At 40.5% G+C, this 27,967-nt stretch overlaps 1 protein-coding gene across 5 annotated transcripts; it reads right to left on the reverse strand.

Annotated features, from left to right (window-relative positions):
- On the reverse strand, positions 1 to 27,369 carry SLC5A1 (solute carrier family 5 member 1). Of its 5 annotated transcripts, none has more exons than XM_030026667.2 (15): positions 27,210 to 27,369; positions 25,027 to 25,098; positions 17,186 to 17,290; positions 14,745 to 14,804; positions 14,294 to 14,398; positions 9,398 to 9,503; positions 9,099 to 9,179; positions 7,762 to 7,982; positions 6,640 to 6,775; positions 5,740 to 5,847; positions 4,530 to 4,680; positions 3,747 to 3,915; positions 1,468 to 1,683; positions 1,056 to 1,158; positions 1 to 241 (listed from the first exon to the last, which is right to left on the reverse strand). In XM_030026667.2, exons 1-15 carry the CDS (start codon positions 27,294 to 27,296, stop codon positions 18 to 20), a joined length of 1,944 nt encoding a protein of 647 aa, XP_029882527.1. In that variant the 5' UTR covers positions 27,297 to 27,369; the 3' UTR covers positions 1 to 17. The 5 variants fall into 5 exon arrangements, with proteins under 5 accessions (XP_029882527.1, XP_029882528.1, XP_029882529.1 ...); XM_030026668.2 differs by lacking the exon at positions 27,210 to 27,369 and adding an exon at positions 25,539 to 25,568; XM_030026669.2 differs by lacking the exons at positions 25,027 to 25,098; positions 27,210 to 27,369 and adding exons at positions 18,288 to 18,316; positions 18,590 to 18,634.
- Positions 27,370 to 27,967: the final 598 nt, after the last annotated feature.

Here is a 27,967-nt window from a genome sequence, read left to right on the forward strand (position 1 = left end):
GAACTGTAATCAGAGGTTTATGCAAAGAAGGCATGACAAAATACAGCCACAGTCAATAGGATGACGCCATTGATATTCACAACATTTCTCCAAAGTGGCACTTCGCTTGTGTCAGTCAGTTTCTTCTTCAATGCTTCCTCTTCCTCCTTGCTCAGTTTGGGTCCTTTTTGTTGATCTAAGCCACAGAACCAGTTGTACGCTTTCTTAAAGCATCCCGGTTCTTCTTCACTTTCCTTATTAACTGGAAGGAATAACACACTGGTCATGAAATGTAAGCATGGATCACTGCATGCACTGGAAGATCTCTGTGACTGAGGACATTCCTATATTTAATGCAGGAGCTCTGATTTATTGCCACGGTTACATGGAAACATTTTAGTACAAGGCAGTACAAGAATCAAGTTAATACTGTGTTTTCACAGCTCACCTGGAAAAAGAGTGATTTTCTACATGTTGCAAGTGAGCCTTTTGCAGAAGACACTTGTGCCTTTTGCAGCCTAGAGACTTGGTCTGGTATTGGAGAAGCAAACTACGCTGCAAAGCTTGAACTCCATTTTTTTCAATACTTTCTACACTTTTAATTAAAAGACAAATAAATGAATTTGAGGATACTTTTGAAAGCAGCAGAACCAGAAAGCCAGCAAAGAGAGGAGGTGGTTTTGGCCAGAGGGATATCTGGCAATTCGCTTTGATAGTGCCTTACACCAGATCCTTGCTCCTTCAATCCTGGCTGCTACTCCCTATTTCCAAGTGAATTCTCATTGTTTCATTCCAAGGGCTAGAGTGCATGTCCATTGTTTTAGTCCTAGAACTGCCACCTAGCTACCTAGAGAACAAGATTTTCTCCCATCAAATCCACTTCACTTCTGATTTACACTAAGCTTGATAGTTTGGTAAAAAGCAGCTTACTAGCCATTTAAATATGTGGGGTTTGAGGTTTTGTTGTTGGGGGGGAGTGGGACTGTCTTTGAATATCAAGCGTGTTAATGTTTCTCCAGGAATGAAATAGGGATACTCAAATACTTTGATAGAATCTACAGATACTCAACAGTTACCTGATTCTTCATCTTTTTCATCAGCTTTGTCCTGCTCCTCATCTGCATCAAGATCAATACGTTCTTCTTTGCTGTTCCGCAAAGACCAGCACAAGCGGTAAAGCTGCCATGAAACAAAATAAGCTTATAAATCTACAGCCTTACTACACAGAGACAAATCAGTCTGGCCAGCACATGAACAAGCTGTAAGACCATCACATCCCAAATGTCTGTTAAGTCAATGTCTAAGATTATTAGGAGTCACTGAAAATTTGTGACAGGTAAATGAAAATTATTTCCTTTGCTTTCTTACAAGGACTATATGATGCGGGTAGGTGAAATGTCAGGAGGTAATATACCAAGTACCAGTGTTTAAAATTAGTGGTTTCGTTGAGTTCCATTTCTGGAGGAGCAGGACTGCAATAATACTCACATGTACATCAGGAATGGGCTTAGTCATGAAGGAGACTGCCAGGATGACGATGGTGGAAACCCCAAAAAGAATCATTGCAAAATAAAGGTAGTGAATCCCACAGATGATGAATGGGCAGTTGGAAGGGGTCACACAGTTGCCAGTTCCATAGGCAAACTCTGCAATCATTCTACTAAGTCCAGTGAGCAGTCCAACCATCAGGCCCCAGAAGGCACCCTGCAGACAAAGTGACAGAAGGTATCAAAATGAGTAATTTCAGGCATGGAAATAAGCTCTAAGCCCTGAATAGTTGCTGGAGGAAACACAGAGGTAGTTAGTTATGTGTTACGTTGCCTTTGGCACATGGGTTTTAACTCAGATACTTTCAGTGACCGTATTTACAGCTCAGTGTATTAATATAACTGAAAGCAGCAATGACCAGCAGCTCAGAGAAAGAATATGGGAAACACCTTATCCAGCTCATTTCTCAAAGTTCATCCGTCTCCACACAATGTTCTCCTTACACAGGACAGGCTCTAGCCACAAACTACACATCCCAAGGGTTGTTCTCATACCTTTTTATCTTTGAGGGCTAAATCCCTGACAGTTCTAGCATGATGGAACCAGCTAGCAACTGTGTGTCATTCCTCCTGAAACATATGTCTGGTTTATCTCCTAAAGACCTTGTTAGTAATTGGTTAAAAGTTAATTCTCAATACTTTCGGTGGATGTTTTGCTGGTAGGTATACATTACTCTAGCCCAAAGTATAAAAGACACACACACAGGTATGTCTGGGCACAAATTGAAATATGGGAAATTCTGTTTAAACATAATTTTTTTGTTGTTTTACTGTAAGGGTGATTGAACATTGGGACAGGGTGCCTAGAGACATTGTGGAGTGTCCACCCCTATTTGAGAGATACTCAAAACCCAGCTGGACGGGACATGAGCATCCTGCTCTTGTTAGCCCTACTTTTGAGTAGAGGGGTTGGACTAGTCCAGAGGTGCCCTCCAATCTCAACTATTCTCTGAGTTTGTGAGGTCAAAAAACTAATGATGGTAACACAAATCTACAAATCCTGATTAAAAAATATTCTAGGTTTAATGCTGCATTTAAGAACAAAACAGTTTTAATTATTAGTGGTCAAACTTACAAAAAGGTTTTGGAGTAGGACAAGATAGTTCATTCCATTTCTGGCAGAAAGAAGAATGATTCTGAGCAAGAAATGTTGATAAATCTTACAAGTAATTACAATATTGGAGTTTATCTTATGCAAGCCTCCAATTCTCAGAAGTTTTGATGCTTGTCTCCCCTATTTACCCAAATTTAAAGTGTGCAGTGTACACAAACCCCCGAGGATTACAGTGAATTCTTGCTCAAGTAAAATTCCAACTAAAGTCAATGACAGATTTCCACAAAGGGCACAAAGATTTAATCCATTTGTGAGGTTTAGCCATATTGGGATAGGAAATGGAACATTCCTTGTATGTAAAACAGGCTTTTCTTGGATATACACACAAATAACCATTGAACTGGTCTCAAGAGAAAATAGTAAGAAAAAAGTTCAAGCCATATTAAAAAACTTTCTCTCTCTAGGCTTTCTCATTGAACTAATCCTCCTTGGAGCAAATCTGAGTGGTAGGCAAGTATTGTTATTTCTAGTATTATAGAAAGGAAACTGAATTCCCGAGTATTGAGTTTTCAGAACGTCTGAGACCACAGTTACCACGACTGGCCTATGGTCCCACCAAAGCATGTGACAGACCTCATGCCTTCTGAGTTACTTACAAAGGCTTAAGTACAATATTTCTCAGTTCACTGCTCTATGAATCAAAGTTAGTGATTCCCAGACTAGGTCCTAAAAACAACGGGAAACAATGCATGAAACAACAGCACATTTGTTTAAAAGGCTGTTGACAAAATATACAGCAGTCGTGACGGAGGTGAACGGTGCTATGTTTGGTAAAGCAGTTTGGTGACCAATATCCTAAAAGATTACTTTCAAATATGTCTCCATAAATTCTCCATTTGACACACTTCTTGGCAAAGTGATAGATAACTGAAGTTTCAGAGCTACCTAGGAATTCCTAGGTGACTGTTTATCAGATTAGCAAAGAACTTTTTCAAACTCCTCTCTGAAACCTCGGGTCCTGGGGTACGGAAACACAGAATCCCTGGGCTATAATAGGATTAAACTGAACAGGAAGAATTTGCTAACAAAAGACACCAGAACAAAAAAGCAGTTCTCCCAATGCCTAAAGGACCATGCAGCATACCTGTTTCCTAATTTGTACGTACCTGCTCATTGACCCGCTTGCAGAAGATGGCAAGCAGGAAGACAGCAGCAATGGGAGGTCCCAGGTAGCTGGTAACTGACTGAATATAATCGAAGAGCTGCCCACTTTGAGCTGACTGCACCACGGGAACCCAGGCAATGCTGATGCCAATTAAAAGTAACATAAATGCCCTGTAAACACAGCCAGATATTCAGTTAGCCACCTGCTTAGAAGCATCTATCAGAAAGAAAAAAACAGCAATTAATCAATAATTTAAATGTCCATTTTGTATTTCAACCAGCAAGATCAATTATAATGGCCAATTACCATTGAACAAACAAAAGAAATCCAAGTTGGATATTGTGTCTGTCAAATATCTGTCAGCATACAGCTAAACATGCAATCAAAACATAGAAAATCACTTTTTTCCTTTGTTTGTTATGTCTAGAGACAAATCAATAGCAGATCAACTAGAAGAACTAGTTCATTCATGCTGTAGTATGGTGTAGCACAAAGTCTATGAAGATATTTTAAAATAGTTCCCTTTGAACAGCAGTAGGAAGTGTTGAGAATTAGTTTAGCTACTTCATGCACCACTGTCAATTAAATTGGAAGCAAGGGTGGTTTTGTTTGCCAAAAGGCAAGTGTAGGGTGGGACAGCCTGTCTGGCCACAGGAGGCCACTGCTGCACTGCCCGCACGCTGCGAAAGCAGGTTTTCACCGGGGCACTTAGTGCATTTTTTGGAGGCTGGCGTCTGTAAAGCTTCTAGGGCTGGCTGTGTTTGTACAGCTCGGCTGCACTTACCTTCCAGCTAACATAAGCTCTTTCTCAGACGGTCGTGATCGAATTTTGGTGTAAATATCCATAGTGAACAAAGTACTAGCGCTGTTAAAAATGGAAGTCAGGGAGCTCATAAGGGAGGCCAACATGACTGACAACATCAGACCCCGCAGACCTGAAATGCAAAGATACGTGAACCAGGATGAGCATTCAGTGAAGAGTCTCGGTACGTGGCACCATCCATACTGCTTGTCCGACCCTTTCAAGTCAGCCAGCTATGAGTGTGTCCGGCATATTTATGTGCTGATGCTTGCAATGCAAGCAGTATGATGTCTGCTGAGCTTTGGAAAAGCTATTTACAGCAGTGACAGGGCAACTCTTGAGCTTTTAGAACATAGGTACTTCTTTTGTGAATGCTGTCCGATTAAATGCTGAAATAAAAAGGAAAGACTTTCCCAAACAGTTACAAAAATAATTGCTCTTGTTTGCAGGCAGGTGCTCACTTGCTTGCGGTATATTTGTAAACCAGTTGTTTGGGAAAAAAAAAAAGTTTCTTTTACTGTTTGAAAATCAGAGTAAGCCACTTTTCCAGATGGTATGATCTAGTCAACACAGTATGGGGAAGTACTGTAGTATTTTAATAATACCATGTACAACAGTTATAATATGATGGGCAAGTACTAAAGATACCAGGGAAGTACCATGGTCTGTATAATATCATAATCTGTCTATCTAGCCTTATGAACCAGCTCTGTGGTTTTCTGCAGAAATTTATCTTCTATGTGTATGTAGTCTTCTCCAGAGTGGTGCCTTATTCTCTCATTGAGCAGGTGTCCTGTGGGACAATGTGTACATAGAATATTTTCTCCTCCCACCTCAGTGGGTTTAGCAGAAGGACTGCAGGTGTATGCCTCCAACTCAGAAATCCTAGCAGAGACAGTCTTTTATAAATCATTGGCAAAGTAGGTTATTTTTTACCTTCACAGAAAGGGAGATCAATTACCGTTTCATCACCCAGTATTTGCCAGCTGAGAGCTGACATTGTCAGCGTGTAGCTATTCTGCACCTACAGCTACAGCTACCCCTCTGATTAATACTACATAGTTCTGGCAAGAATTTTTGAACTAAATCTGGGACTTGGGCTCCCTCTATCACCTCTATCACCTCTTTTTACAGTCTGGCAGCCTCCCCTTTCTTAAAACAAACAAACAAACAAATACAGACAGTGTCTTACCATTTGGCATAAGCTCCACTACCATTTTTGGGTAAGCAATATTTGTACAGCCAACTGCAGTACCACAGTACTGCTGGCAGACTTCAGGCACAACACAAGCCACCACATCTGAGGAGAGGATAACAAGACAGGGTTAGACAAGGTCATATAAACAACAGATTGCTCCCAAATTAGTAGAGCTTCTAAAATTTATCTCTGTCTTAAACCACTGGACTGGCAAGCTTGATATCATCCTTGGTCTGCTGACAGGGAGGAAGGTGATTCTAAGCCTCTATCCTTCCTTTCCTCCCTAAAAGAATACTGTAAAGTGCTGCAGGCCAAAAAAAAAAAAAAAAAAAAGAAATCAGCTTTAATTGTCAGACCAGGACTGAAGAGCACAAGGAGAACAAGTAGAAAAACAAGGAGAGGAACACAAAGACCCTTCCCTCCAACCTGAACATCTCTCCTCCACCTGCTGTTAAACACACTGATGGCTAGAGAGGAGGGAGATTGGCATTTCCCCCACACTGCACTTGGGACTGTCCATGGCCCAGAATATTACTGTGACTGATGACCCTCTTCCTCTGATTGCCAGCAGAGTATCCATCCTGGGCAGCATTTTCCACTCATTCAGCCAGAGTGGGGCTGTAACAAACAGACAACTAGGGAGGGACACTGTGGAATTTCTCTCCCCTAAAACGGACAGCAATAGCAGAAACCTGGGATCAGGGAAAAGAGGAAGACCTGTGGCTTCTTACAGTGAAGTTAGGTTTTGTGCATACATGTGCCTGGACAATTTGGATGACAAGATGACAATCTAACAGGTATTTTGGAAGGGACAGAGAATAGGAAATTGAGAGAGACGGGCAGTGAAAGAGAGACAGCAAGAAGAAATTTGCATTTCTGTATACATATGCATACCTGTATACAAAATTCGGCTGATCATTCCAGGCATCACTATAATAAACATGGGCAACAGTTTCAGGTATCCACACATGATACAACCAGCCTTCACATGGGACATGTTCTTGCCAGAGAGACATCTTTGGACAATAACCTGTCAATGAGACATGGCAAGCATGCATGACTCAACCAAGAATAGCATTTCCATGAACACACCATGTCAAGTTCCAGATACAAGATACTTCTTAACCACTGTGATAGTGAAAGAACCTATTTACCATTTCTGTCACTAGGAAAAATAAAAACTACATGAAAATCAAAGGATGTATTTGAAATAAGTAAAGTAAAATATCATTTATCCACTGTATGTTTAAGAGGTAAGCCTCTTTCTCACAAGATGTTCTTAAAGCAGATGGGCTAAAAAGCCAAAAAGGAATAAAATATTTACATGAGCAATAGATACAGTTACATTGGGGTTTTTTTCATTTGTTTACAAATTGTGAAGATTATCTTTCTTACAATTCAGAATGCAGACAGATTGCAGCAGACTTGCTAGAGATTGGACACATTCTCATGTAGCAGTTGCAGGAGCACACTTTCCTCTAGTCATGTCAGTGTGATCTCTCGGGGAAACTGGACGGTAGGTTTTAGGCAGAAGAAAGGAGGACTGGGGAAGAGTCTCCAGACTGAAAGACCTGACATATAAAGAACATCCTCCCAAGACTGTGCATGCAAAGATGAAAGCCACACAAATAGGAAACAAACTCAGACTACTGAATGGGGAATCATATCTAGACGCAGTCTAACCAGGATCGTTTGATACATGGTTTCCTAAGTGAATGTTCACATTACAACCTCTCTGTGTTTTTACACATGGTCACACACAAAAAAATGAGAAAGGAATTATCCATGGTATCTGGTGGGCACAGTGCATAAGAAGAATTGAAAGAACACCCGTTCAGTTTTCTCACATGTGGGAGGGGTCTAGAAACCAGAAACTGAAAAGTCACTGACCAGTCTTGAAATAACTGCCATTTCTGTGACCCAGCTTTGAATTACAGTGGGAGTAGAGTACCCCTAGATCACGCCAGACTGCAGTTTTGTGCTTGGCATTTCTGAGGCGTCTGGCTTCCACATTACCTGATCTGTGCACCAGTACCACAAAGCAATGATGCTCAAACCAAAGACAAGCCCTGGCCATGGCAGATCTCCAGTGACGGCATCTCGGAAGATGTGAAAGGAATCCCTCCGAGGAGTGTAGCATTCTGCATCAATTGTAGTATTCCCATAGGAGATATTGGATGGAATTGCTTCCATGTACTTTCGCATGAAATCATCATACCCCCCTACTTCAGCAAATGCTGAAAAATAGAAAGTAAAAATAGCAATGAAGTATTTAATACTGAAATCTCCAACAGAGATAGAGAATGTGAGAAAAACCTCCTTAATGTGGATGTAAAAAAATCCTAGCCAGTATACATCAACATTTTCAGAAAACTGTATACAGTGTTTTGTAAGGATTCACACAATCTAAGTAGAAAAGTGACCTTTCTATTTAGGTTTCTGTCACGTAGCTCGCAAACATTGGTTTAGGCTCCACATCTCTCATACATGCCTTGCCAAGAAGTGAAATGAAGATACGTTGTTTCCACACATTGTTAACCTAGGGAGAACCTAAGGCAGGGTCTTACCAGGTTAGGTCAGTCTGAAGTTATTTCTGTTGTAATAATGGTGGAATAATTTCACTTCAGTGAAAGACCTAGCTAGAGGAAAACCAAGTGCTGAGTAACTAGAAGGATAAGGAAGGGACACTACAAATTCACAGAATCTTATCACTATTCCTTTCTTTCTTATGATCCCTTCCTATTAATTCTGTTTAACAGCATGATTTCTGATTTTAAAATGCATATGGTCTTCCAGACACACACATTGTCCTATTCATAAACATTCAGTTCATATCTTTTGTCCAGCTGGCAATATCTTGACTTCCACAGATCAATTACAAGGCTTACTTAAAATGTTAATATGTTTGGGTTGTTTTAACACGAGCTAGCATCTAGAAACAAGGAAAAAACATGCAACGTGACCAACAGCTCTTCACTTTGAATCTGAAATTTTATGCATCAGCATTTGAATATCTATGAAATTACAATCTTGAAACAAGATGCTCTCTGAACTTCTCAAGAGTATCATTATCACCTGCAAACAGCTCAGCTTTTACCTCACTACCCATCACAAGTGCTGTTCTGTCATGAGATGCTATACACTGCCTTACACATTCACCTGTGCTTTAGAGATGGAGTGGTCTCAATGACTGAAGGGCTTGGCAGCATGCCTATTTTCATCCCTGGTAAATAGGTATATGAACTGAAATCTTCTGGTTAATATAACAGGGTTCCACACTGCAGGATCCATTTCCATAGCCACTGCGGGATTTGTGGTTGAACATTCCGGTTTAATTCATCTGATTTACTTACCAAATCCCATGAGAATAAAGGATCCCACTACCATGATAAATGTTTGTAAGGTGTCTGTGTAAATCACAGCTGCAAGGCCACCTAATGGCAAAGAAAAGTCAAGACAAACAGGTTAGCCCCCGTGCAAATTCTTTCCCCCCCCCCCCCACTTTTCTCATAACATCTTTCTTTCAAACAAAGACCACTGTAAATCACTCCCCTTTCAGGTTTTCATTTCTCCCCTCTTACCCACCTCCCCTCTTCTCTTTTTTCTGGCTCCCCTAACTTCTTTAATTTATCAGACTGCTCTGCAAACTCACCTGTGATGGTGTAAAGAGCAGTAATAGCAAGCAGGATAATTATGGCCAAATAAAGATTCAGCCCTATGGCCAGCTGTATAAATACAGCTCCAGAGAATATGTCTGCCTGTAAAAGAAAAAATGATAGATCAACCAATGTTTAAATTCATGATGATGGCATATTACACATTCATGATGCAGATACTGAAATATACAACTCCCCCCTTATAGTACTGCACATACACACCCCCCCAAAAAAAAAAAAAAAAAATCAAAAAGAAAACAGAGGCCATTTTAGTACAACTGCTAGTCTCCTCTCAGTGCCATGCTGCTTTCAGTACAAGAGTTGTAACACTTCTCAAAGAACATCCAGGTCTTTTGCAATGGATCCTTTTAGCTAGGAACAGTCACCTCACTACTCTGTGCTTACATACTGACGGACAGCTTAATAACAAATTACTTAAAGTTCAGGTTACACTTGCTGCTATGTGCAGGGATGGACTCTGTGACACCTCCAAGACACGGCATGGTTCTCTTCATTAAATGCTGCTCTATAAATCCCTTACTTTTTCTTTACCGCTTGCATACATGTGGTATAGCTAGTCTTGCTGGTTCAGGACAAATGGTGATTAAAGGCAAACATCTTATATAACCTCTATTTTTAAGTTCCTGTCAGAATACTTGACATCAGTTGGCTAACAGAAGAGACCTTTAGCTCTTGTGTAAGAAAGAAATTCTTCAGATTTCAGAGTAACACTCTGGGATTTTAATCACATTAAATCAGTTCCTGATTTAGAGATAATTTGCATCAACGTTATTTATCCAAGTTTGCAATCAGAATAATCTACCCCAGTGCACTTGTAATGCATTAGTGTAAATTATGCTTTCATTAGAGATTTGTATCTGTACCTATCCTTGCTCCTGAGCATCCAGTTCATGGGCTCATCTCCAATCCCACCTGCATGCCTTCCTTCTGTATACCACACCACCTATACGAGGGCTCTATACAGGGACTCCTATCCTCCTTTAACAGTACAAGTCCTAGTGGCGTCCAGCAAACGCAGGAGCTGCAAAATACTGCAGGAACTGCCCGTATGCAGGGTCTGAGAAACAAAGATAAACAACATTACATGTGCCCTGGGGTAAAGCCTGCACACACAATTAGTTACTGCAGGGCAGCTGCTAGGTGGCAGCTTGCTGGAGGAGCAGGAGGTTCCACAGGCCAGGCTGTGGGGCAACCAGAGCCTGTCATCACAGAACAGGCACTTGCACCCCTTTTGTCCGTGGCTAGGCTGAGGTAAGGCAGGGCAGATATGCTAATAAGCAGTTATGCAGTCTGGCTAGCTGGGAGATGCCGGATGAAGAAACCCTCTTCATTCCAGAGACACTGAAACCGAGACTGCAGGGTATGATCTCACCCTTAGTTCACTCTGGAGAATGAGGAAGTGGTACGGACATCTGCAGCATGAGGTCCTCCAACCCTACTGCCCTGATGTGCAGAAAACAACTGTGAAGCACAGTGTGAATCACAACAGAAGTCCCACTCCCAAAATTCTGCCTCTGGAGCAGCTTGAGACAATTTGATTTCTTACAGGTTTTAGTTTGGAACTGGGAACCAGAACATTTAGCTCTTAACCCCAGTGGCTGTTAGACCATATCCTTTGTCCCTTCTCTCTATGGGAATATTTTTTTCCTATCTTTTCACAGCACTGACCAGCTTATGTCCCAGGTCTTTCTTTTACTGTTCTTGGCTTTAGTCTAGCCTACATAACATTAAATATTAATGATCCTAAAGTGACCCCCAGAAAGAAATGTATAGTTAATTATTGAGCATCCTGAGCAATATATCGGCTTATTCGAATTGCTGAGTTACCTTCCAACTTCACTGCTCCTCCCTCCAAATTAGATTATTTCCTTCCAAAATTTCCTTGTTTCTCCATCAATACTCTTTTATGGACACTATTTAATCCTTATCTTATGTCTGAATAGAGTAAATCTTTCCCTTCCATTACACGCTATCTCTCCAAAGCCATCCACAGATCATGCAGGAACCACTGGCAGAACACATGCCAATTGAGTGAATCCAGCTGCAATGTTAATGTGGGAGTCAGGGCAGTGGCACATACTCTTTACACCCTACACCATACAGTCCTAAGAGGAGGTTATCTTTCTACCTCCTCTTCCCCCTGGTAAGCCTATACCCATATATTTACTACTGAAATTATGCACAATGAACGTAAAGAAAATGCTGTGATACATTTAGAAATTCTGATTTACAATTTATGATTTCTTCAAAAGCATTCAGGTCTTAATTCCCTTTTGTCTTATCATAATTTAGTCAATTACTCTCCATCAAGATTTTATTTTTACTAGGCCAATTTCTTTGGCATAATGACCAACATCAGCAGCACTAGTGGCTAGCAAGCCCCTGAAAGCTGCTATGGGCATTACTCAAAAAGTACTGCATGCTTAGGAAGCACGTACATGTGACGCACCTGTCCAACAGAAATCCTTTGGGCTCAAAGATCACGTGTGTCCTGATCCCAAAGATAACACCTTGCAGTGTGGCCTTGTCTGGCGAGTGGTTCATTAGCCACAAAACAAGGTGAGAAATCAATAAAAAATACACAGAAATGTGCAGGAAAAGAGAGAAATGGTAACGACCTTGTACAGAGGTGTGCAAAGGGAATCTGATCATCACATGGTGGTGGGCACTGTGCCAGAAAGAGCATGTCAGCAGTTACACGACATGACGTATTAGACTGTTCATTGGAAAGCACTGCAATAATTATATAATTAAGAACATTAGATAATACTTTAACACATCAAGGAAGCAGCCCATGAAATAACTACCCCAGAAACAAGATGCCACTCTTCTACAAGGATAAGTGGCAGTATCACTGCCAAACTGATAGGTGTGACTGCCCGTTAAGGGCAGGGCGGAAACTCATCCTTCTATATCAAATCTCAATAAGCCCCAAAGATCACAAGGGAGTGTTTGCAAAAGTAGCAGTCAAGGAAGTAAAATGCAAATCTCCAAGCTGGCTATGGCACGGATTCTCAACACATGGGTATGTTTGGATATACAACGTGCCTCTGGGAAGAGAGACCTGTGCTAGCTTCACATAATATGCATATCTCTACACAGCACAAAGAAGTTAGCTATGGTTCAGGGTGGAACAGCCCTTCCCTTTCTGCTTCTGGAGCTGGTTCATCTGGAGACAATTTGGCCATGGTGTTGCACAGCATGGTATAGAAAAACCTACTCTGACATCCTCTGACAGTACCTGAAACCTCCAAGGACTTTGACTGTTCTGCCTATTCTGAATAAGATATGGCAAGTAAATCAGACCTGGGCAAATCCTGCCCTACCAAATATAGCGACATAAGACAACAATGCAGAAGACATGTTTGTATACTACAGAAATCTGAGCCATATTTGCGTGGGACAGACAATGTCAGAGTTGTTCTGGGCAGATGGGGGAAACAAGAGAAACGGTTAGAGGAACTTGTACACCAGATTTTTCCCCTGCATGGCTCAGAGACCCATCTCCATGGCAATTGCCCACACACATCTGGAATAATTGGGTTGATGAGAAGCTGGGATGGGCCACTGGTAGAGTGGGGCCCAGGTAATCTGCTGCTGTATGGATCTCTTGACTATTGCTTTGCTCCCTAATAAGACAGGACCACAAGAGCTGGAGAGGGTGCTTCAGCCTCATGACCACACTGGAAGCTTAAATGGAGAACCTGTCTTGCCTAGAAGCAAGACACTCCAACTGAAACAGAGTGAAATCCCATGACCAGATCCTTAGGCATGATAGAGGCTGAAAATAAAAGATAGATAGTAAATTCAGGACCTACGTAACACCTTGATGGGCTCATTACAAACATGTGTTGCAGAATAGGTCTGTGAGTCATCCAACCGGAGAACTTGCTCAGCTGCTAGAGCTGCCAGAACTCTCTCATACCTGGGATTTCTTATTATGGTAGTTAAGCATAACAACAGCAAATTAACTAATCCTTTTGAAATATAGAGAAATCCAACTCTGAGGCCAGCTCCACAGTACCAACCTGTTTAATTTATAACCTTTCTAAGGATCAGTTATCATGAAGACGTGAGAATGAGAGCAAAAGGCCAATCTTTTAGCTTAAATTGCACTATTATCACTCAGCTCCCATTCAGAGGGCAAAGAGTAATCTGCCATGGCAACTTCTGCAAAACAACAGATTGAGGTATGCCTGAACTGTGGACTTCTTTAGAGGCTTGTTAGTTTCGAGATATAGGGAAAATAACCAGCTCCCTTCACTACTTCACAGCAACACAACTACTTCATACACTCGCCCATTAAAAGAATCTCTCCTCTTCCCTCCTTTCACCTCAGCTGTTATAATTTCCCTCCTTTGCATTTCCCCGCTCCCTTATTTTCTAATTCCTATTATTCTCTTTTTCTCCATAGCCCTCTTGCTTTTTTCCCTCATCTATATTACTGATGGCATGTTCACCAGAGGATGCTAAAACAGGTAAATACGAAGTTTGGGGACAAAAATTCCTGCCACATGTTTCACAGATCCTTAGGATAATAGACTGTAATGTAACACAAGTTTCCCTCCACCCTGACTTGTTCTAGAGGAGAGCATAAGTAGAAGTAAACCTAAAAACCTAAAAAAGAAAGCACAACAGGCATTAAGAGACATTGCCAGGAAGGAAAAAACTTGGATTGCAGAACAGACCTGGATACACAATCTCACTAGACAGAATGAAGAAAACACAAATCATATTTTCACAGTCCTTAATTCAACCAAGGGCTCCAAATCAGAAAGAATTGACCAATTGTGTCAGCAATACTGTAAATGCGAGTTTCTTTTCTTCAGATCAATGTAGGCTGGAAGAAATGCTGTAAAAGTTTTACTTACTGAGATCTTTGTGAAAATATACAGGATCAGAGAAAGGACTGACAGGTAGACCTGAATCCGTTTCCCACCAAAACGCTTCTTCAGATACTCTGGCATTGTCACCACCTGCAGGGAGGGTAGATAAGGTTTCAGATAATGGGGAACAGATGCAAAGTAAATTAGAGAAAGTTTTTTGCTAGTCAGATACTGTAAGAGTGGAAGGCAAGGGGAGGGATGCTGCAAATGCAGTTGCAAGGAAGAGCAGCTCCAGGAATCAAAGAACAAGGAGAGAGTACCAAGTACTTCTCATCTCAGATCAGAGAATCCTCACTTTTCAAATACATACAGACATAACATAGTACAGTTCTAGCACACTCAGATCACATGCCATTCATAATGGCTTTGCAATATTCAAGACCTGATCCACAAACATGAGCAGCAAAGAAAAGCATAACGTACTGTTTTGACTTACCCCAGCTTTGACATAGATGGGTACAAACAGCCATCCTAGAACAACCACAAATATCAGAGCCTGCAGCCAAGACAAGATCAGCAGAATTAGCCTCCTCTCTCTAGATAGCACTCCCAAAGACCATTTATCAGACCCAACAGCAGCTAGAGACCATTGAAACCACATAAACCTGGGTATTGTGGGGGTCCAGGGGAGGAGGAACTGCTCTGTCCTTTGATTTACAGTTGACAATTTGGGAATGAAATCTTGGCCAAAAAATTTGTCAGGCATTATGCAGCCTGGATTTCATGCTAGAAGTCTCAGAGAAGCACACAAGATAATAATACATTTTCTAGAAAAACAGCCGATTTCTGCTCACAGGATTGCCCTCTAGGATCAAAGCACCACTCCACTAGCAACACCAGACTAACCTAGCCCTCTTCAGAGCAGACCCAGGGAGCCTGGTTTAACAATGCTTAAAATGCAACCCGCCCATAAGACTACCATTTCTGGGAAATATTAAGGAAGGTGAAGTCTGCTACCTGAGACCTATTTGCTAGTATCTTGATCCCAGAGCCACTAATGCAGGGTACTTTCCCACTCAGAATCAGGTATGTTGCAATGGTATGTTGTGACATCCACAAATATAGGTACTGGGGAGAGTAGCACTTCTTTTGATTATTATTTTGATCATTAACTGTCTCCTGCACTGGGTCTCTCTGAGATGGCCATATGTTTCACAACAATCCCACATACTGTACAGGATGTGCCACATGCACTTAGTAAAATATTTTGTATTTCCACATTACCATTTCATAATATATTTTGTGTTACCATGTGTATTTTGTGAACTATAGGTCCTACTGTACTGCAGTGTCACAGTTTTCTGACTTAAATGGCTAGCAAATGCTGTCTGATACAGAGTTGTACATATTTAAGTCGATAAATGTAAAATAAAATCCTGCTCTCTGCATTTATTCTGTCCACAGGTCTTAGAGGGCTTTTTCAACCATATCTTTTAAGTTCTGCCCTTAGATCAAAACCATAAGATGGACAAGAAATACTGGCTTAGCTTCTGCTGTCATACTGATACTAATGAGAAATAATTTCTGTGGAATAACAGAGATACACAAACATGATAACAGCCAAACTTAGGATTTCTTTCAAGAGGAGAATCAGATTATACAGTCAAGGGCAATATATCCACCATGTCTATTAACCTGTACACCAGTCCCGGTATGTTGTAAGTAGTGAACTATGTAATGTATCCGCTCAAATACACACATGCATCATTGCTTCTTCCTAAACAGCAATTCTTCTACACTGTGTATTGATAGTAGTCCACAGAGAATCTCCTAGGAGATGAAGCGTTAGAGGTGGATATGTTTGAAGAAGGATATGGGTCCTAGAGATCTGAATACCATGAAATTTCGAGCAATGCTTGTTCTGTTTTGTTTTGCTTAGTTTTGGTACAAAGAGAAGCAAAATCAGTTTTGCCACAGGACTAGTGTAAGCAAATAGAGAAAGATGACAGATTAACTGTGCACATCTCAGAGTTCATTTTAGCCTTTATCCTTCTTCTTAAATATTTATATCATATGAGTACTTGACTATTTGCAGCAGTCATCTACTTGTTAAGGAAAAAAGCGAAATCCCTCAGGGTGGTACGCTTCTTTCACTGCGCAGAATTAAATGCAAGGAAAGTATCGACCTATGTACGCTCATTAAGTCCTTTGTGTCATGGTATAATCCTTTCCTTGAAGGTGAATTAAGCAGAACAAGGGCATTATTATTCACACCCACAGAGCCTGAGAATACGAGGAGACGGACTGAATTAGCTCATGTGAATCTCTGTGCTGTTGCAGTTAACATTACTCTTGGTACCCCAAGTAGTTCATTTGAAGTTAGCTTGGATATCTCTACCCTATACAGCAACCATAAGCAAAACACACACATATTTAGAGGAAGGATAAAGTAAAGAGGAAAAGATTCTTGGAATGTAGGTTGTTGTGAAGGATGTCCAAAATTTCTTATAGCCTGTGAAGAAATCAAAGCCCCTTCAACAATTCCTACATTGCAAAATGCTGTAAAAAATACTATGGATTACAAAACTGATAAATTCTTCCCAACATCCTGCAGTCTAAAAGTGCTCTTTATAAATACTTCAAAGATAATCAAAAGATATGTATAGAGAAGAGAATCCACCAATTTATCTGGTTCAAATGCTCTCTAAAAAGCCTCATTCAACAGGAAAGTGTCGTCTTCTCCCAGTGGCTTGGACAAGGACCAAGGAATATAAGCTAAATAGTAGATTACATTGGCACTTACTGGTCTGTACAGAAAACAAGTGTTGCCAAGCACAAAGTTTGACAGTCCTAAATTATTAGGAAATGTTATTTTGACTAACTTCTGCAGATAATCCTGATGTCACAAATATATTCACTTAAATGCATGCCACTTACATTCCATTCATATCCTCCGATGGCAATTCCTCCAGCTGCTGCCGTTCCTGCTATTCCCACAAAATGTCCACTGCCAATGTTACTGGCAAACAGAGAAGCCCCAATCTGGAAACAGAAAGAACAATACTTGGCTTTTAGGTCCTGTTCATGGTAACTTGAAAAAATCATGTTCACTTGGCATTTTGAACTCATGCCTATCTATCATCAGATGGTGATGGTGAGAATGGTTGACAACCAACTTCCTTGAAAACTTTCAAGACTCACTCTTTTTGTTCCCCCTCAAACCTGAGACTTCAGCCATCGTATCTACAACAGTGAGAATGAATAAGGTGTTACACAGATCTTCTTCCAGTTGAGGCAAACAGTTTATGACACCAACACAGGTATTAAAATATTTGCAAAATTTGACTAATTTAGGGAAGACAGCTGTGATCTGTCTTGCTCAAGGAGGAAACAATAAGTGCATACCCACTTGTCGAAACAGCACTCCCTGTTTCATATTCCACAGTCTGTGGAACTAAATGTGTCGTTGGTGAGAGTTGGACAGACTTTGTACTTGGTTCATTTTTAGTCAAAAGATATTCAATTACTAAATTAAATTCTGAAATCTGCGTGGCAGAAATATCTGCTGAGAAAGTGCTTCTGGAAGATACAAACAATAGCAAATCAAGGAGTTATATTTAAGAAGTGCTGGATCTCTAAGGCTCCCAAATATTGCACTGACCATACAAAGAGAACAGTGAGGAGAACATAGGAATTGATGAACGGGGAGAGATTAAAAAAGAATTAAAGCTTTATGTTGGATTACAGACAGGCAGGAGCTGTTCACAAAAGAGAGATTGTGCCGAAAGATCTAATTCTTCATCAAATAGCTCAGACTATAGAAAAGATGAAGAGAAAAGGTATGAGCTTGATTTCCTCAAAATGAAACCATTAAAGGCAGCAGAAATGCCTAATGGTAATTTACACGGTCAGACATTGAAGGATGCAGGGTGAGAACTTAAGCATGAAAAAGAGGTTGGATTTGGTATTGTAGGCAGAAGACATGTGAGCTGAAGTAGTTCCAAGATGAAAAGAGGTGAGTGAACATTTTTTTATTCACTTCCATTTTTTCTTTATGTCCTCTGAAAGCTACAAAGAAAAAGAGGAAACACAGTTAAAAAGAAAAGAAAAGCATATAGAAAGTAGGCAAAAGAACCTCTGCTGACCAGCTTCTAATGCTCTCATTTGAGGTAGACCTTTCATGTTGAAAGATCCTAAGGTGCTTAAAAATAGCTTTTTAGACATATGAACGCAGGACCTGCATCCAGCACATTCTCCTTATGTAGTTCCCAAGTACAGGTGGTTGGAATATGTACGGAGCCACCTTACAAAAGGGAGAAATATTCCTTGTCTGCAACTCACTGGGAGATTTTCAGGGTCCTAAAGTGTATATAAAGGGAATAGTTACAAATTCCCAGGTCTGCAGTCACTGCAGTGAGTTCTTTGAGTAGCAGTAAAAATTCAGTCGATCTTTCTGAGAGCACAGGGACAAATGCCTGAGATTTGGGAGGATAAAAGGGATTTCATTATAGAAATCCACCTTTGAAGATCAAATTTATTCTATAGAGCTATGCCATAGCCAGGAATAGCAACCATGCTCTTCATCTCACAATCACAAAATAGATTTTCCTCCCCCATTTTTTATCTGCAACATACAAATAAAATTCAGCAGAGGATTCCACTCTGTCTTTTCCAAGCTTACTTTTTCCTCCTTTCCTCAGTTTGATCTTCTGATTTCTTCTAGTCTTTTTGCAGACAAACTGTTCTTTTGCTATGGCAGGAAATTTATGTCTCTAAGTTCACTCAGTTCTCATTTTTTGGTTGGTTTTTTTTTTTTTTTTTTTTTTTTTTTTTTTTTAAACACATTTCTAGAAGTCAGTTGTGCCCTACAGAAATGTAACCAGTTTGTCATATGACAGATATTTCTACAGGAATGATAAGTGTTGCAACAAGCATTAGCAAATAAGCCACAGAGATCACTGGTACTAAAGAGAACTTTTTCTTTTAACCTAGTTATGACAGCAACAGTGTTTTCCCAGCAATGATCATGAAGAAACAAATACCATTTATACCAGACATTAGCACTGTTGTCCAGTGCTTTCCCTGAGGATGAATAATTAAACTTAAATCTAGGTTACTAGAAATGTAATCACCAGAAAAGATTAACCACATTGAACTCTGATTTTATTTAATGTGTTCCCTTTCCTGTTTCAAAAGCTTAAAATGTACTGCAAGCAGATCCAAGTAACAAAAGCAGCTAATGAAGAACTTTAAGAACTGACAGCTGTAGTAAGCTTTGGCTCAGTGCCTGAAACCCTGGGCCATATTGTAGCATTCATTGACAATGCTGTGTTCCCAACTTTACTTTTACTTTACAGAGTACAACTGTATTGTAAGAAAAATACAAACCCAGACCAAAACAATGCAAAATTACCCACATATTTAGGGCTAGCACGAAGACAAAACAATGTGAACGCAGATACCACCTTCACTTTCTAAATTTTCTTCTGTGAATTAGGGAATATCCAGTGCAACAGAACTGTAAGATCAATACATACTAATAATGGATGCAATTTTAGAAGTGTTTTCTATTGTTATGTATACATGGAAAGGTAGAACATGGCTCCATAGCTGAGAAAATGAATATTACCCTTAAAACTGCAACACAGTTAAACCAAGAGGAGTGTTTACCAAGTACGCTTGCACCGTGTTAGCTGCTGGTACTAGTGGGGAAAGAGAAAATTCCAATCTGCCACAGCAGTACTTTAAGGATGAGGGAAGAAGGCAGATGGGCTCTGGGCCCAAGCCCAGAATTCTGAAGAACTTACTGCTGTGGTATTTTTGTACTGAAAAGGCTGATTACTGGAATTGCTTCATTTGCTGTTGGTAGATGCTGCACTACACCTATGCATGACCTAAAGAACGCTGGGCTGAAACTGGGGGATGACAGAGGGAAACAATTTTCTAGAAGTGTTAGCTGTTTTCAGTGAATGTGTTAGTGAATTAATTTTAAAAACAGATCTAGGAGGAAAAGTAGAGAAGAAAGTTTATTGAAAGGAACAAAAGCTGTTAAGAGGGAAAGAGAGGACAAAAAACTGAACTAACCTGATGCAAACGTGGAACATTAACTCTTTTAAAATCTTTTAAGAGGTCAGATTTCAACAAGAGTTCTCTGTTCAGGAAAAGTACCACTATACTGCAGACAGATGATGATCACTCTGTTTTTACCATGTTATTCATTAACCATTTCACCTTGCTCTTTTCATTAACCTGAGGATGTACTGACATCCCAGCACTTGCTGTTCCAAATCATATATGATGTACTTTGCAAATCAGTGACCACTGCAGCAACAGTGTGCAGACTTTACAGCTTATGGCTTTTCTCCCTCCCAGAACTTGCTAATACATATCCTATGCCCCTAATGCTTGCTTTCCTGTTTAAAAGTGTTAGCTTGGTATCAAACTCTTTTCCGCAATCCCACGCACACTTTGCCTGTGGCCTTTATCCCCTTTACAGAGAACAGCAGAGGCTCCCTCACATCAGCATGAGATCATGAGCCTTGCCCTGAGGTATCCCTCCTCCCATGGGTCACCTGCAGAAACTGCTTCTCAAACCCCTCTTCCCTGGACAAATTTCTCATTCCCTTGTTTGAGAACTACTCCTTGACACTGTCCATGTTTTCTTTAACTCACAACTCTTCCCTGCTACATCTGACTTTACCCTGATGGAAGGACATCTTTTTTTCTACCTGAGCTTTTTGGGATCACCCTTAGTCACTTTGGAAAAATCAGTACACTGCTTACAATGAAATATTACTGCCACCCTTTCAAGGCTCTGACACCCAAAGAAAGAAGTGTAGGTTTTTATTCTGCTTTCCCAATTACTCTGCAAATTCTATGTATTGCATTACTGCCAGGTTAAACCACATTTATACACTTCACAATTCACTAAGCGAGAGAGATGGATATACAATACACATCAAATGTGTCTCTGTCTTCTGACAAGCCCAACACCTGTTGGAACAGCAGAGTCATAAGCAGGCTGATCTGATACCTTTCCACCTTTTTCCTCTGAGACAGAAACAACAGCTCCTGGCTGGCTGGAAACTTCTGATGGATTCTGTAGAAATCTGTTTCACTGAACTTTTCCTTTTCTACTAGTGCTTTGCTTTGATTACTTTATTATCCTTTTTACTCTGAAAACTATTCATTTCACACTATTTTTTGTATGGAACTTGACAAAATAAGTTTACTTTTTATTCCACTTTACTTAAGAAAAGGAAATACAAATCTTATTCATACCGGAGTTGTCTTTCCTGGCTCTGCACAGCAGTGTCAGATTCAGCAAGCGGGGAGAATTCTGAGAATATGTAAAACTTAACTGGATGCAGAGATCAGAGAAATCATGCCAGTCGTCAGTTCTGATGGCCATGAAAATAAGCCATGCAGAACTGAAGCAAAAATATGTTGGTTTTTTTTTTCCTTAATTCTTTCCTGTCTCACAAAGATCAACACATAAGTGACAACAAACGAGCTGAGTTACATTTCTGTTTAAAGCATAGTATGTCCTTGACTCTGCACGCTTCCTACTTACTCTTCAGTAAATCTTCCTAACTGTAGCTGAACTTCAGAATGCCCAGCAGATACTCTTTGTCCTATTAGCATGTATGCCTCAGGAACTGCAGTATATAAGGTAACCCATCATTTTATGCAGACAGCTCTGTCTGCAAAACTACAGAACCTGAAGAACAAAATTCAAAAGCAGGAAAGCTTCAAAATGGAAGTTTTGTTTTTTTTTTTTAACTGTGCACGAAACCCTGTTAATCCTGTGAGATTGGCTGCTACCTAAGATGACTGTTCTCCAGGAACAGATACTTCATTTCCTACAATGGTAGAAAGTATTTGGCTGAACCTAACTCCTTCATCTAACAAAAGAAGCTAAAGTTCAGTTTGCAAGGCCCACTGTTACAAAGCTGTCACTTTCCTTGACGTTCTCTGTGTCTTTTTTGAAAAAGCAGAGCTGGTTATGAGTATTTAAAGAGCCATATGTGTCTTTCCTGAAGACATTTCCCTTAAAGCCCAAGAGACCAGTTCCTGTAAAAAGACTGTGGAAAGGGCACAGCATTTCATACCATTGTGATTAGCCAACGATGGATTTAAATTTCTGGCAATTGGTGAGAATGTAATTATATACCTTGATCCCTAATTAACTACTGGAACTACTGAGTTGGCTCATCCACTGCACAAGGCCAGAGATTTCAGTGAACTAACACAGAAGTGACCTATTACCTCAGCAGAACAGCCAGAAAAGACTAACTGTGGGCTTGGCTCTGCAAAATACTAAGCAACCTTCACGGATTCTGCTGGACCCAACAATCAGAGCCAAAGTTGGACAGATTTGGCCCAGGATAACTGTCTTGGTCCTACTTTATACATTGAGAAATTGAATCACAATCAGGCAAAGTGCCTGACAAACACGCAAAATACATATGAAAAGTGGGACTAACCTCCAGCCCTTGATTACCAGCGTCTCCTCTAGTCTACTAAAGCACAGCTATTAAATCATTTAAGTGAACAGAATCCCTTTCCCAGGCTTGTCAGTAAGAGATCCTGATACACTGCTTATGAGCCTCTTTCCCTGTGGGGTCAGAAAAGCCACTTATGGCTGCCCTGTAGAGCATAGAACATAGCACAACCACTGAAAAATACAGTTAGTTTAAGGGAATTAAGTTTATAACAAGTCTGTGGAAGGACTTTTTTTTTTTTTTTTTTTTTTTTTTCATTTTTCTCTGTTCCAGAAAGCAATTACACAGCAAGGGTCATTATCCTGAAGTTGCAGGGAAGAAATCTGATAAACAAGAGTCCACTTACAAAACAACTTCCCTGACTCTGCCTCTCATCTACAGTCTGTGGAAATGTATCTGGGCTTTCCAGAACCATGCCAGGTTAGTCCTGACGTGGCACAAAAGAAAAGTCAAAGCACAGAAGTAAAAAAATACACACAGCATGAGCTGTTGCAGAACTGAGATCCCATCTTTGACTGAACTTTCTATACTTTCATTGGTTTCCTAGTCATTTTGGCCCAGTTTGCACTGGGTGATGGACATCCTATCTACTTGTTAAACTGTGGGAATAGGTGTTTTGGAATCTCTTTTTATCCAAGGCAAACTTTCCAAGGTGGTGCTGCTGACATGGTATTTAGTTTGTGGTTTGAGTGCTTGCTGTTTGTTTATTTTGAGTGATACCAGGAAGAATAGCAAGAAGGTTTTATTTTTATGGTGCAGAAAGACACTCCTGGCATTCCAAAGGGAAAGATCGAAGGGGTGGTCTGGGACTCCAGTGATGACTAGCACTTCATCCATGCTGAGCTCGCAGAGTTAGGGAAGGAGAGAGAGAGATGATCCTAGCAGCAACCACTGCACTGTGGGGTCATCCCTTTTGTTTTCCCACTGGAGGAAGGGAGCTTGCTGAATCTGTTGGTTTTGTGTTGGCAGAGAACTCAGCATTAGATAATCTTCCCTGGATCTTAGGGGACTCATTAGGAGTTCTCAGTGCTACTGCAGCAAGACAGAAGTTTTTTATGGTGAGTCTTTCCTGCCTTGCTTCTTTCACCTTCATTTACCTCTGCACAAAAGGGTATTCATATTCACCTCTGACAGGCATACAGAATTGCACAAGGTTAAAACCAGCCCACTGATTAAATTGACAGTTAAGCAAAGTAATCTGTTTGGGTTTTTGATCTCCCCCTAGAATTATGGCATTTATCTTAAAATAACTTGGAAACTTTCTCTTTCCTCAATCTTCCAATGGAACCTGAATTTTCTTAGATCTACTATACCAAAGGAGGAAACCTTTTACTGTCATTGGCCTTTAATCTTTTTATGTCATTAAAGAGGCAGTGCCAATCCCTTCTAAAGGCAGAGAGCAGCTCCCTGAAGTACAAGAAGACTGAAGGACTGTGTAGGTATTTCTGCAGCCTACTTTAAGAAAATTCCTAAATTTCTAGACAACAAATACTTATTCTCACTCTCTTTGATCCTGTAACTGAATCCACATGGGTGGAATCTTGAATCAAAAGTCACACTAAACAGACCGTATGGTCTGGAAGAAATAGATAATTGTTTCTAGTATCATTTCTTCCAGAGGCCTGATGGATGGCTATGAACATGTTTTGCATCTGTGTTTCCTTTTCTCCACCTTGGAAGAGAATAGAGATCCACAGAAGACAAACAATATAAGTCACAGATAATCTTTAAATAAAATTACAACTATATTTTACCAATAACTTATCATAATATTTCCAGGATTTTCTCCTTGTACAGACCAGAACTTATTACCAAAAGTGGAAACAATAGAGCAATATGAGGGAAAATTGCAGTAAATTAATGCTTCTCTGTGATAACCTCAAAATGAGCCAGCTTCTTTGAGTGCAATGAAAGTAATAAATTCAAAATATTAAAAAGTTTTAAAGTGGGCTGAAAGGCAAAGCACTGGATTTGTCTACATTGACATTACCAATGTATCTAGGTTCAAAAAAGTTGGTAACATAATCGAGACAGCTCAGAGCACAACACCAACAACTTCCCCAACACTTTTCCCTGCCTATCAGGTGGCTTTTGTTGTGCAGTTTGCCTTGTGTCACTGTGGCTAGAGAAAGTTTGAAGTGTATCTACATGACATAGCCATCCCAGGCTAAACAGTATTATAGAGACACTTAATATTTAAGGACTAGACATAGTCATATGGATGCACATACACATACATATGTTTTATATATACACACAATATATAGCACTCACCGGCCACCAAACCATGCTTCGTCCAGCCAGAAAAAATCCACCTACTGTCCCTCGGTTGGTTGAGTACATAGCCTGGAATACAAAAAAAAAAGAAAGGAAGACTGAATCATATTTTAAGTATAATAGGTAAGCTATACGCAGACTAAGAACAAACAGCTAGAATGAAGGGATAAAACATATGGGGAGGGTAAAGTGGAAGAAATAAAGAGAGTGGCTAAAAGGAACAAGCTTACGATGAAGAAAATAATACAACCGAACAATGAGTCTTGTATCTAGGTTTACATTAACCATTCAAGCTTCATTGCTTCACCTTTCATTCCAGTGCAAAATATTAAAACAAAATTAAATTTAACCAAAAAAAAGATCACTCAGATAAAAGCTCATATGAACACGTCATCAGGTGTGCAATGCCTTTGATTTCAGACATCAAAAAAGGCTGTAAGTTGCAAGTTCATTAACAGAAAGTGTGCAGCTTTTTTACTCAATACTATCCAGCCCCAGCAGATACCTACAAAAATCTGTTTTCTTGTTGTGATATCAGCATTGTACCTGCTTGTCTCTGAAGTTCAAAAAAAGAAGCCAACTAAAATTTCCTTTTCACAGTCATTTTGTATTTGTCAAGGGATGGGCTTTAGAGGGAAGCTTCCTCCAATTTTTGTTAGTGACCCTGATCCAAATATTGGATTCCCATTGTCTCCTCTGATGGACTTTGAACAGGCAAATAAGAAAGAAGAGAAAAGAAGTAAATGCAATAGATTTACATTTAACTACACACAGCAACTGAAAAAGTATTTGTCCAATAAACAGGACATTGTTACTGGAAAGAAACGGTTCCAGGAATCAGTCAGCACACAATTGCCTGACAAGCCACAGATCAGCCCATTTTTGTCACAGACCTTTAATGCAAAGTTCAACTACAGCAACAGCCAGACTTCTGTGGCAAAGACCCAGCTCCCTCCTGCAAGACAGCAAGGTATACTGGGGGCTTCAGATTTTTTACTACAATTTTGGCATGTACGATATGAAGAGGTAAAGAAAAGGTTGTGTCCATTTTGTGTACACCCTAAATTTTTGGTGCTCTTCAAAACATTGCCAGGCTGCTAGAAAGGGACGTTTGTTTTGCAGCTGACTTCTCTGCCCTGTGAAATGGATCCCTGTGATGCTCCTGGCAAGCAGAGAATTACTGAGGGACAATGCCTCCTCTCCGCTTGTTAATGGTCTGGTGTTCAGGTGACCAGGAGAGCTTGCCCCAAGGAAACAGAAATTTAGTGACATTCCACTGTTTACAGCTTTGTAGCTCACACTATTGGCCTATTATCTTCAAACACTTCAGCACTGAAGTTACACCAATAGGATAGTATCTGCCTTTCTCCATCAGCTGTGAAAGCACTGTGCTTTGTTTTCGGATTAGGCACTGGGTTTTGCCTTGCAGTCCTCAGCACATTCAGCATTGCTGGGGTGAGGGCAGTAGGCACCGCTGTGCTTAGATCACAAACAGAAAGTCATTGCCACCACTTGCCACCGCTGAAACTGTTCCTTCCTCATAGTTTCAATGGTACTGCACCCTTTAGTCAAGGTCCTGCTGGCAAAAAAAGGCACGATAGTGCTGCCCTCAAATGGCACCTACAATCTTGACCCATCTCACTCCTTCGCTGAGAGTGATCTGCAGTCCCCAGCCTGTCACACAGTCACAGGGCGGTTTTTCTGTTACACCATCATACTGCCCTCCCCACATATGGACTTCACCTCTGTTCTTCTCCCTGCAGCTCCCTCTTCTCACTATTTCCTATGGCATCACCTTACACCACCAATTCCCACTGCAGTCCCTGTGCTCCCCGGTCCTAAACCCCATCTATTCACCTCTAGCCTGCTTTCTAATAGGGACCCTTGCTGGCCTGATCTTTACTGATCAGATGTCTCAGCCTCTCCCCACACAAGCCTTATTACTCCATCTTCCCCACTAGTTCCATTCATCCACCTAAACAGATGACTCCCCGGGTCACCATCCCCTCTGCAGTAAATACCCACATTTTCCCCATCATGCACTTATTAACTATCTATCTCAATTAAGCACCAAAATCTTTATACAATTATACATTTTCATTTACTGAGCCATTTTCCCAAGAGCCTATAAACTACCTGCTCATTATGTAAATAAATAAATAAATAAAATCCCAACCTACCCATAGTCCCACTGCCAGGACTACCAAAAAATAGATGACAATAACAGAAATGTCCGCAGGATTGTTGATCCTTATGTTGGATTCCATCCTGGCTGCTTCTCTGGCTTTCTTCTTCTTTCTCTCCTTATGTGCTTCTTGCAGAGTTCAGGTTAATGATAAACTGCTGTCATCCCCTACGTCTTATATAATATATAACTTCAGATTCACTTGTCTCCCATGGGACACAAGTTGAAGCTGCTGCTTTTCCTGGGACAACAATTCCTTCCCAAGTGTTGCGCCTCTGTTACAGGTGCTGCAGGTTTCAGAGTTCAATCCCGCTGCCAAAGGTGCTCAGGGTTTTAACATCCACGAGTAGATGTCTGAGAAGGAATGAGCATGGAAAGGAGTGGCTTGGCTGCAATAAACCCACATATTTACCTCACTGTTTGTGAATACTTTTTTTTTTTTTTTTTTTTTTTAAGTGGTTGTACCTGTAAATCTAGTCATGGAAGATACAGTTCTTTTAGATGATGATGGTAAGCAATTATCTGTGAGGTGGAGTGACCTGACACCTGGGGAAAACCCAGGGGTCCAGGAGCTGGGACACCCTCTGTGTCATCTCTCAACTCAGCAGCATTACTTAATGGAGAAACAGCCCTGTATTTCTGGGGAGGAGGCAACTTGAAGCTGCTTACCTCTCTCACATGGATACACATAAAGATGCATGTGAACCACAAGACTTAGATCCAGGAGGTTACTGTGCTGAATTTCAGGGTGTT

This window comes from Aquila chrysaetos, chromosome 9 (assembly GCF_900496995.4).
Source record: "Aquila chrysaetos chrysaetos chromosome 9, bAquChr1.4, whole genome shotgun sequence".
Taxonomy (NCBI): Eukaryota; Metazoa; Chordata; class Aves; order Accipitriformes; family Accipitridae; genus Aquila; species Aquila chrysaetos.

Excerpts from the sequence above, each read along its gene's own strand:
- SLC5A1 (XM_030026667.2), bottom strand. The coding sequence starts at position 27,296 with ATGGAATCCAACATAAGGATCAACAATCCTGCGGACATTTCTGTTATT. Across the intron at positions 17,291-25,026 it reads GAAGCATGGTTTGGTGGCCG|ATTGGGGCTTCTCTGTTTGC; the intron begins GTGAGTGCTATA and ends TTCTGTTTCCAG. Across the intron at positions 5,848-6,639 it reads CAGCCGAATTTTGTATACAG|ATGTGGTGGCTTGTGTTGTG; the intron begins GTATGCATATGT and ends TCCTCTCCTCAG.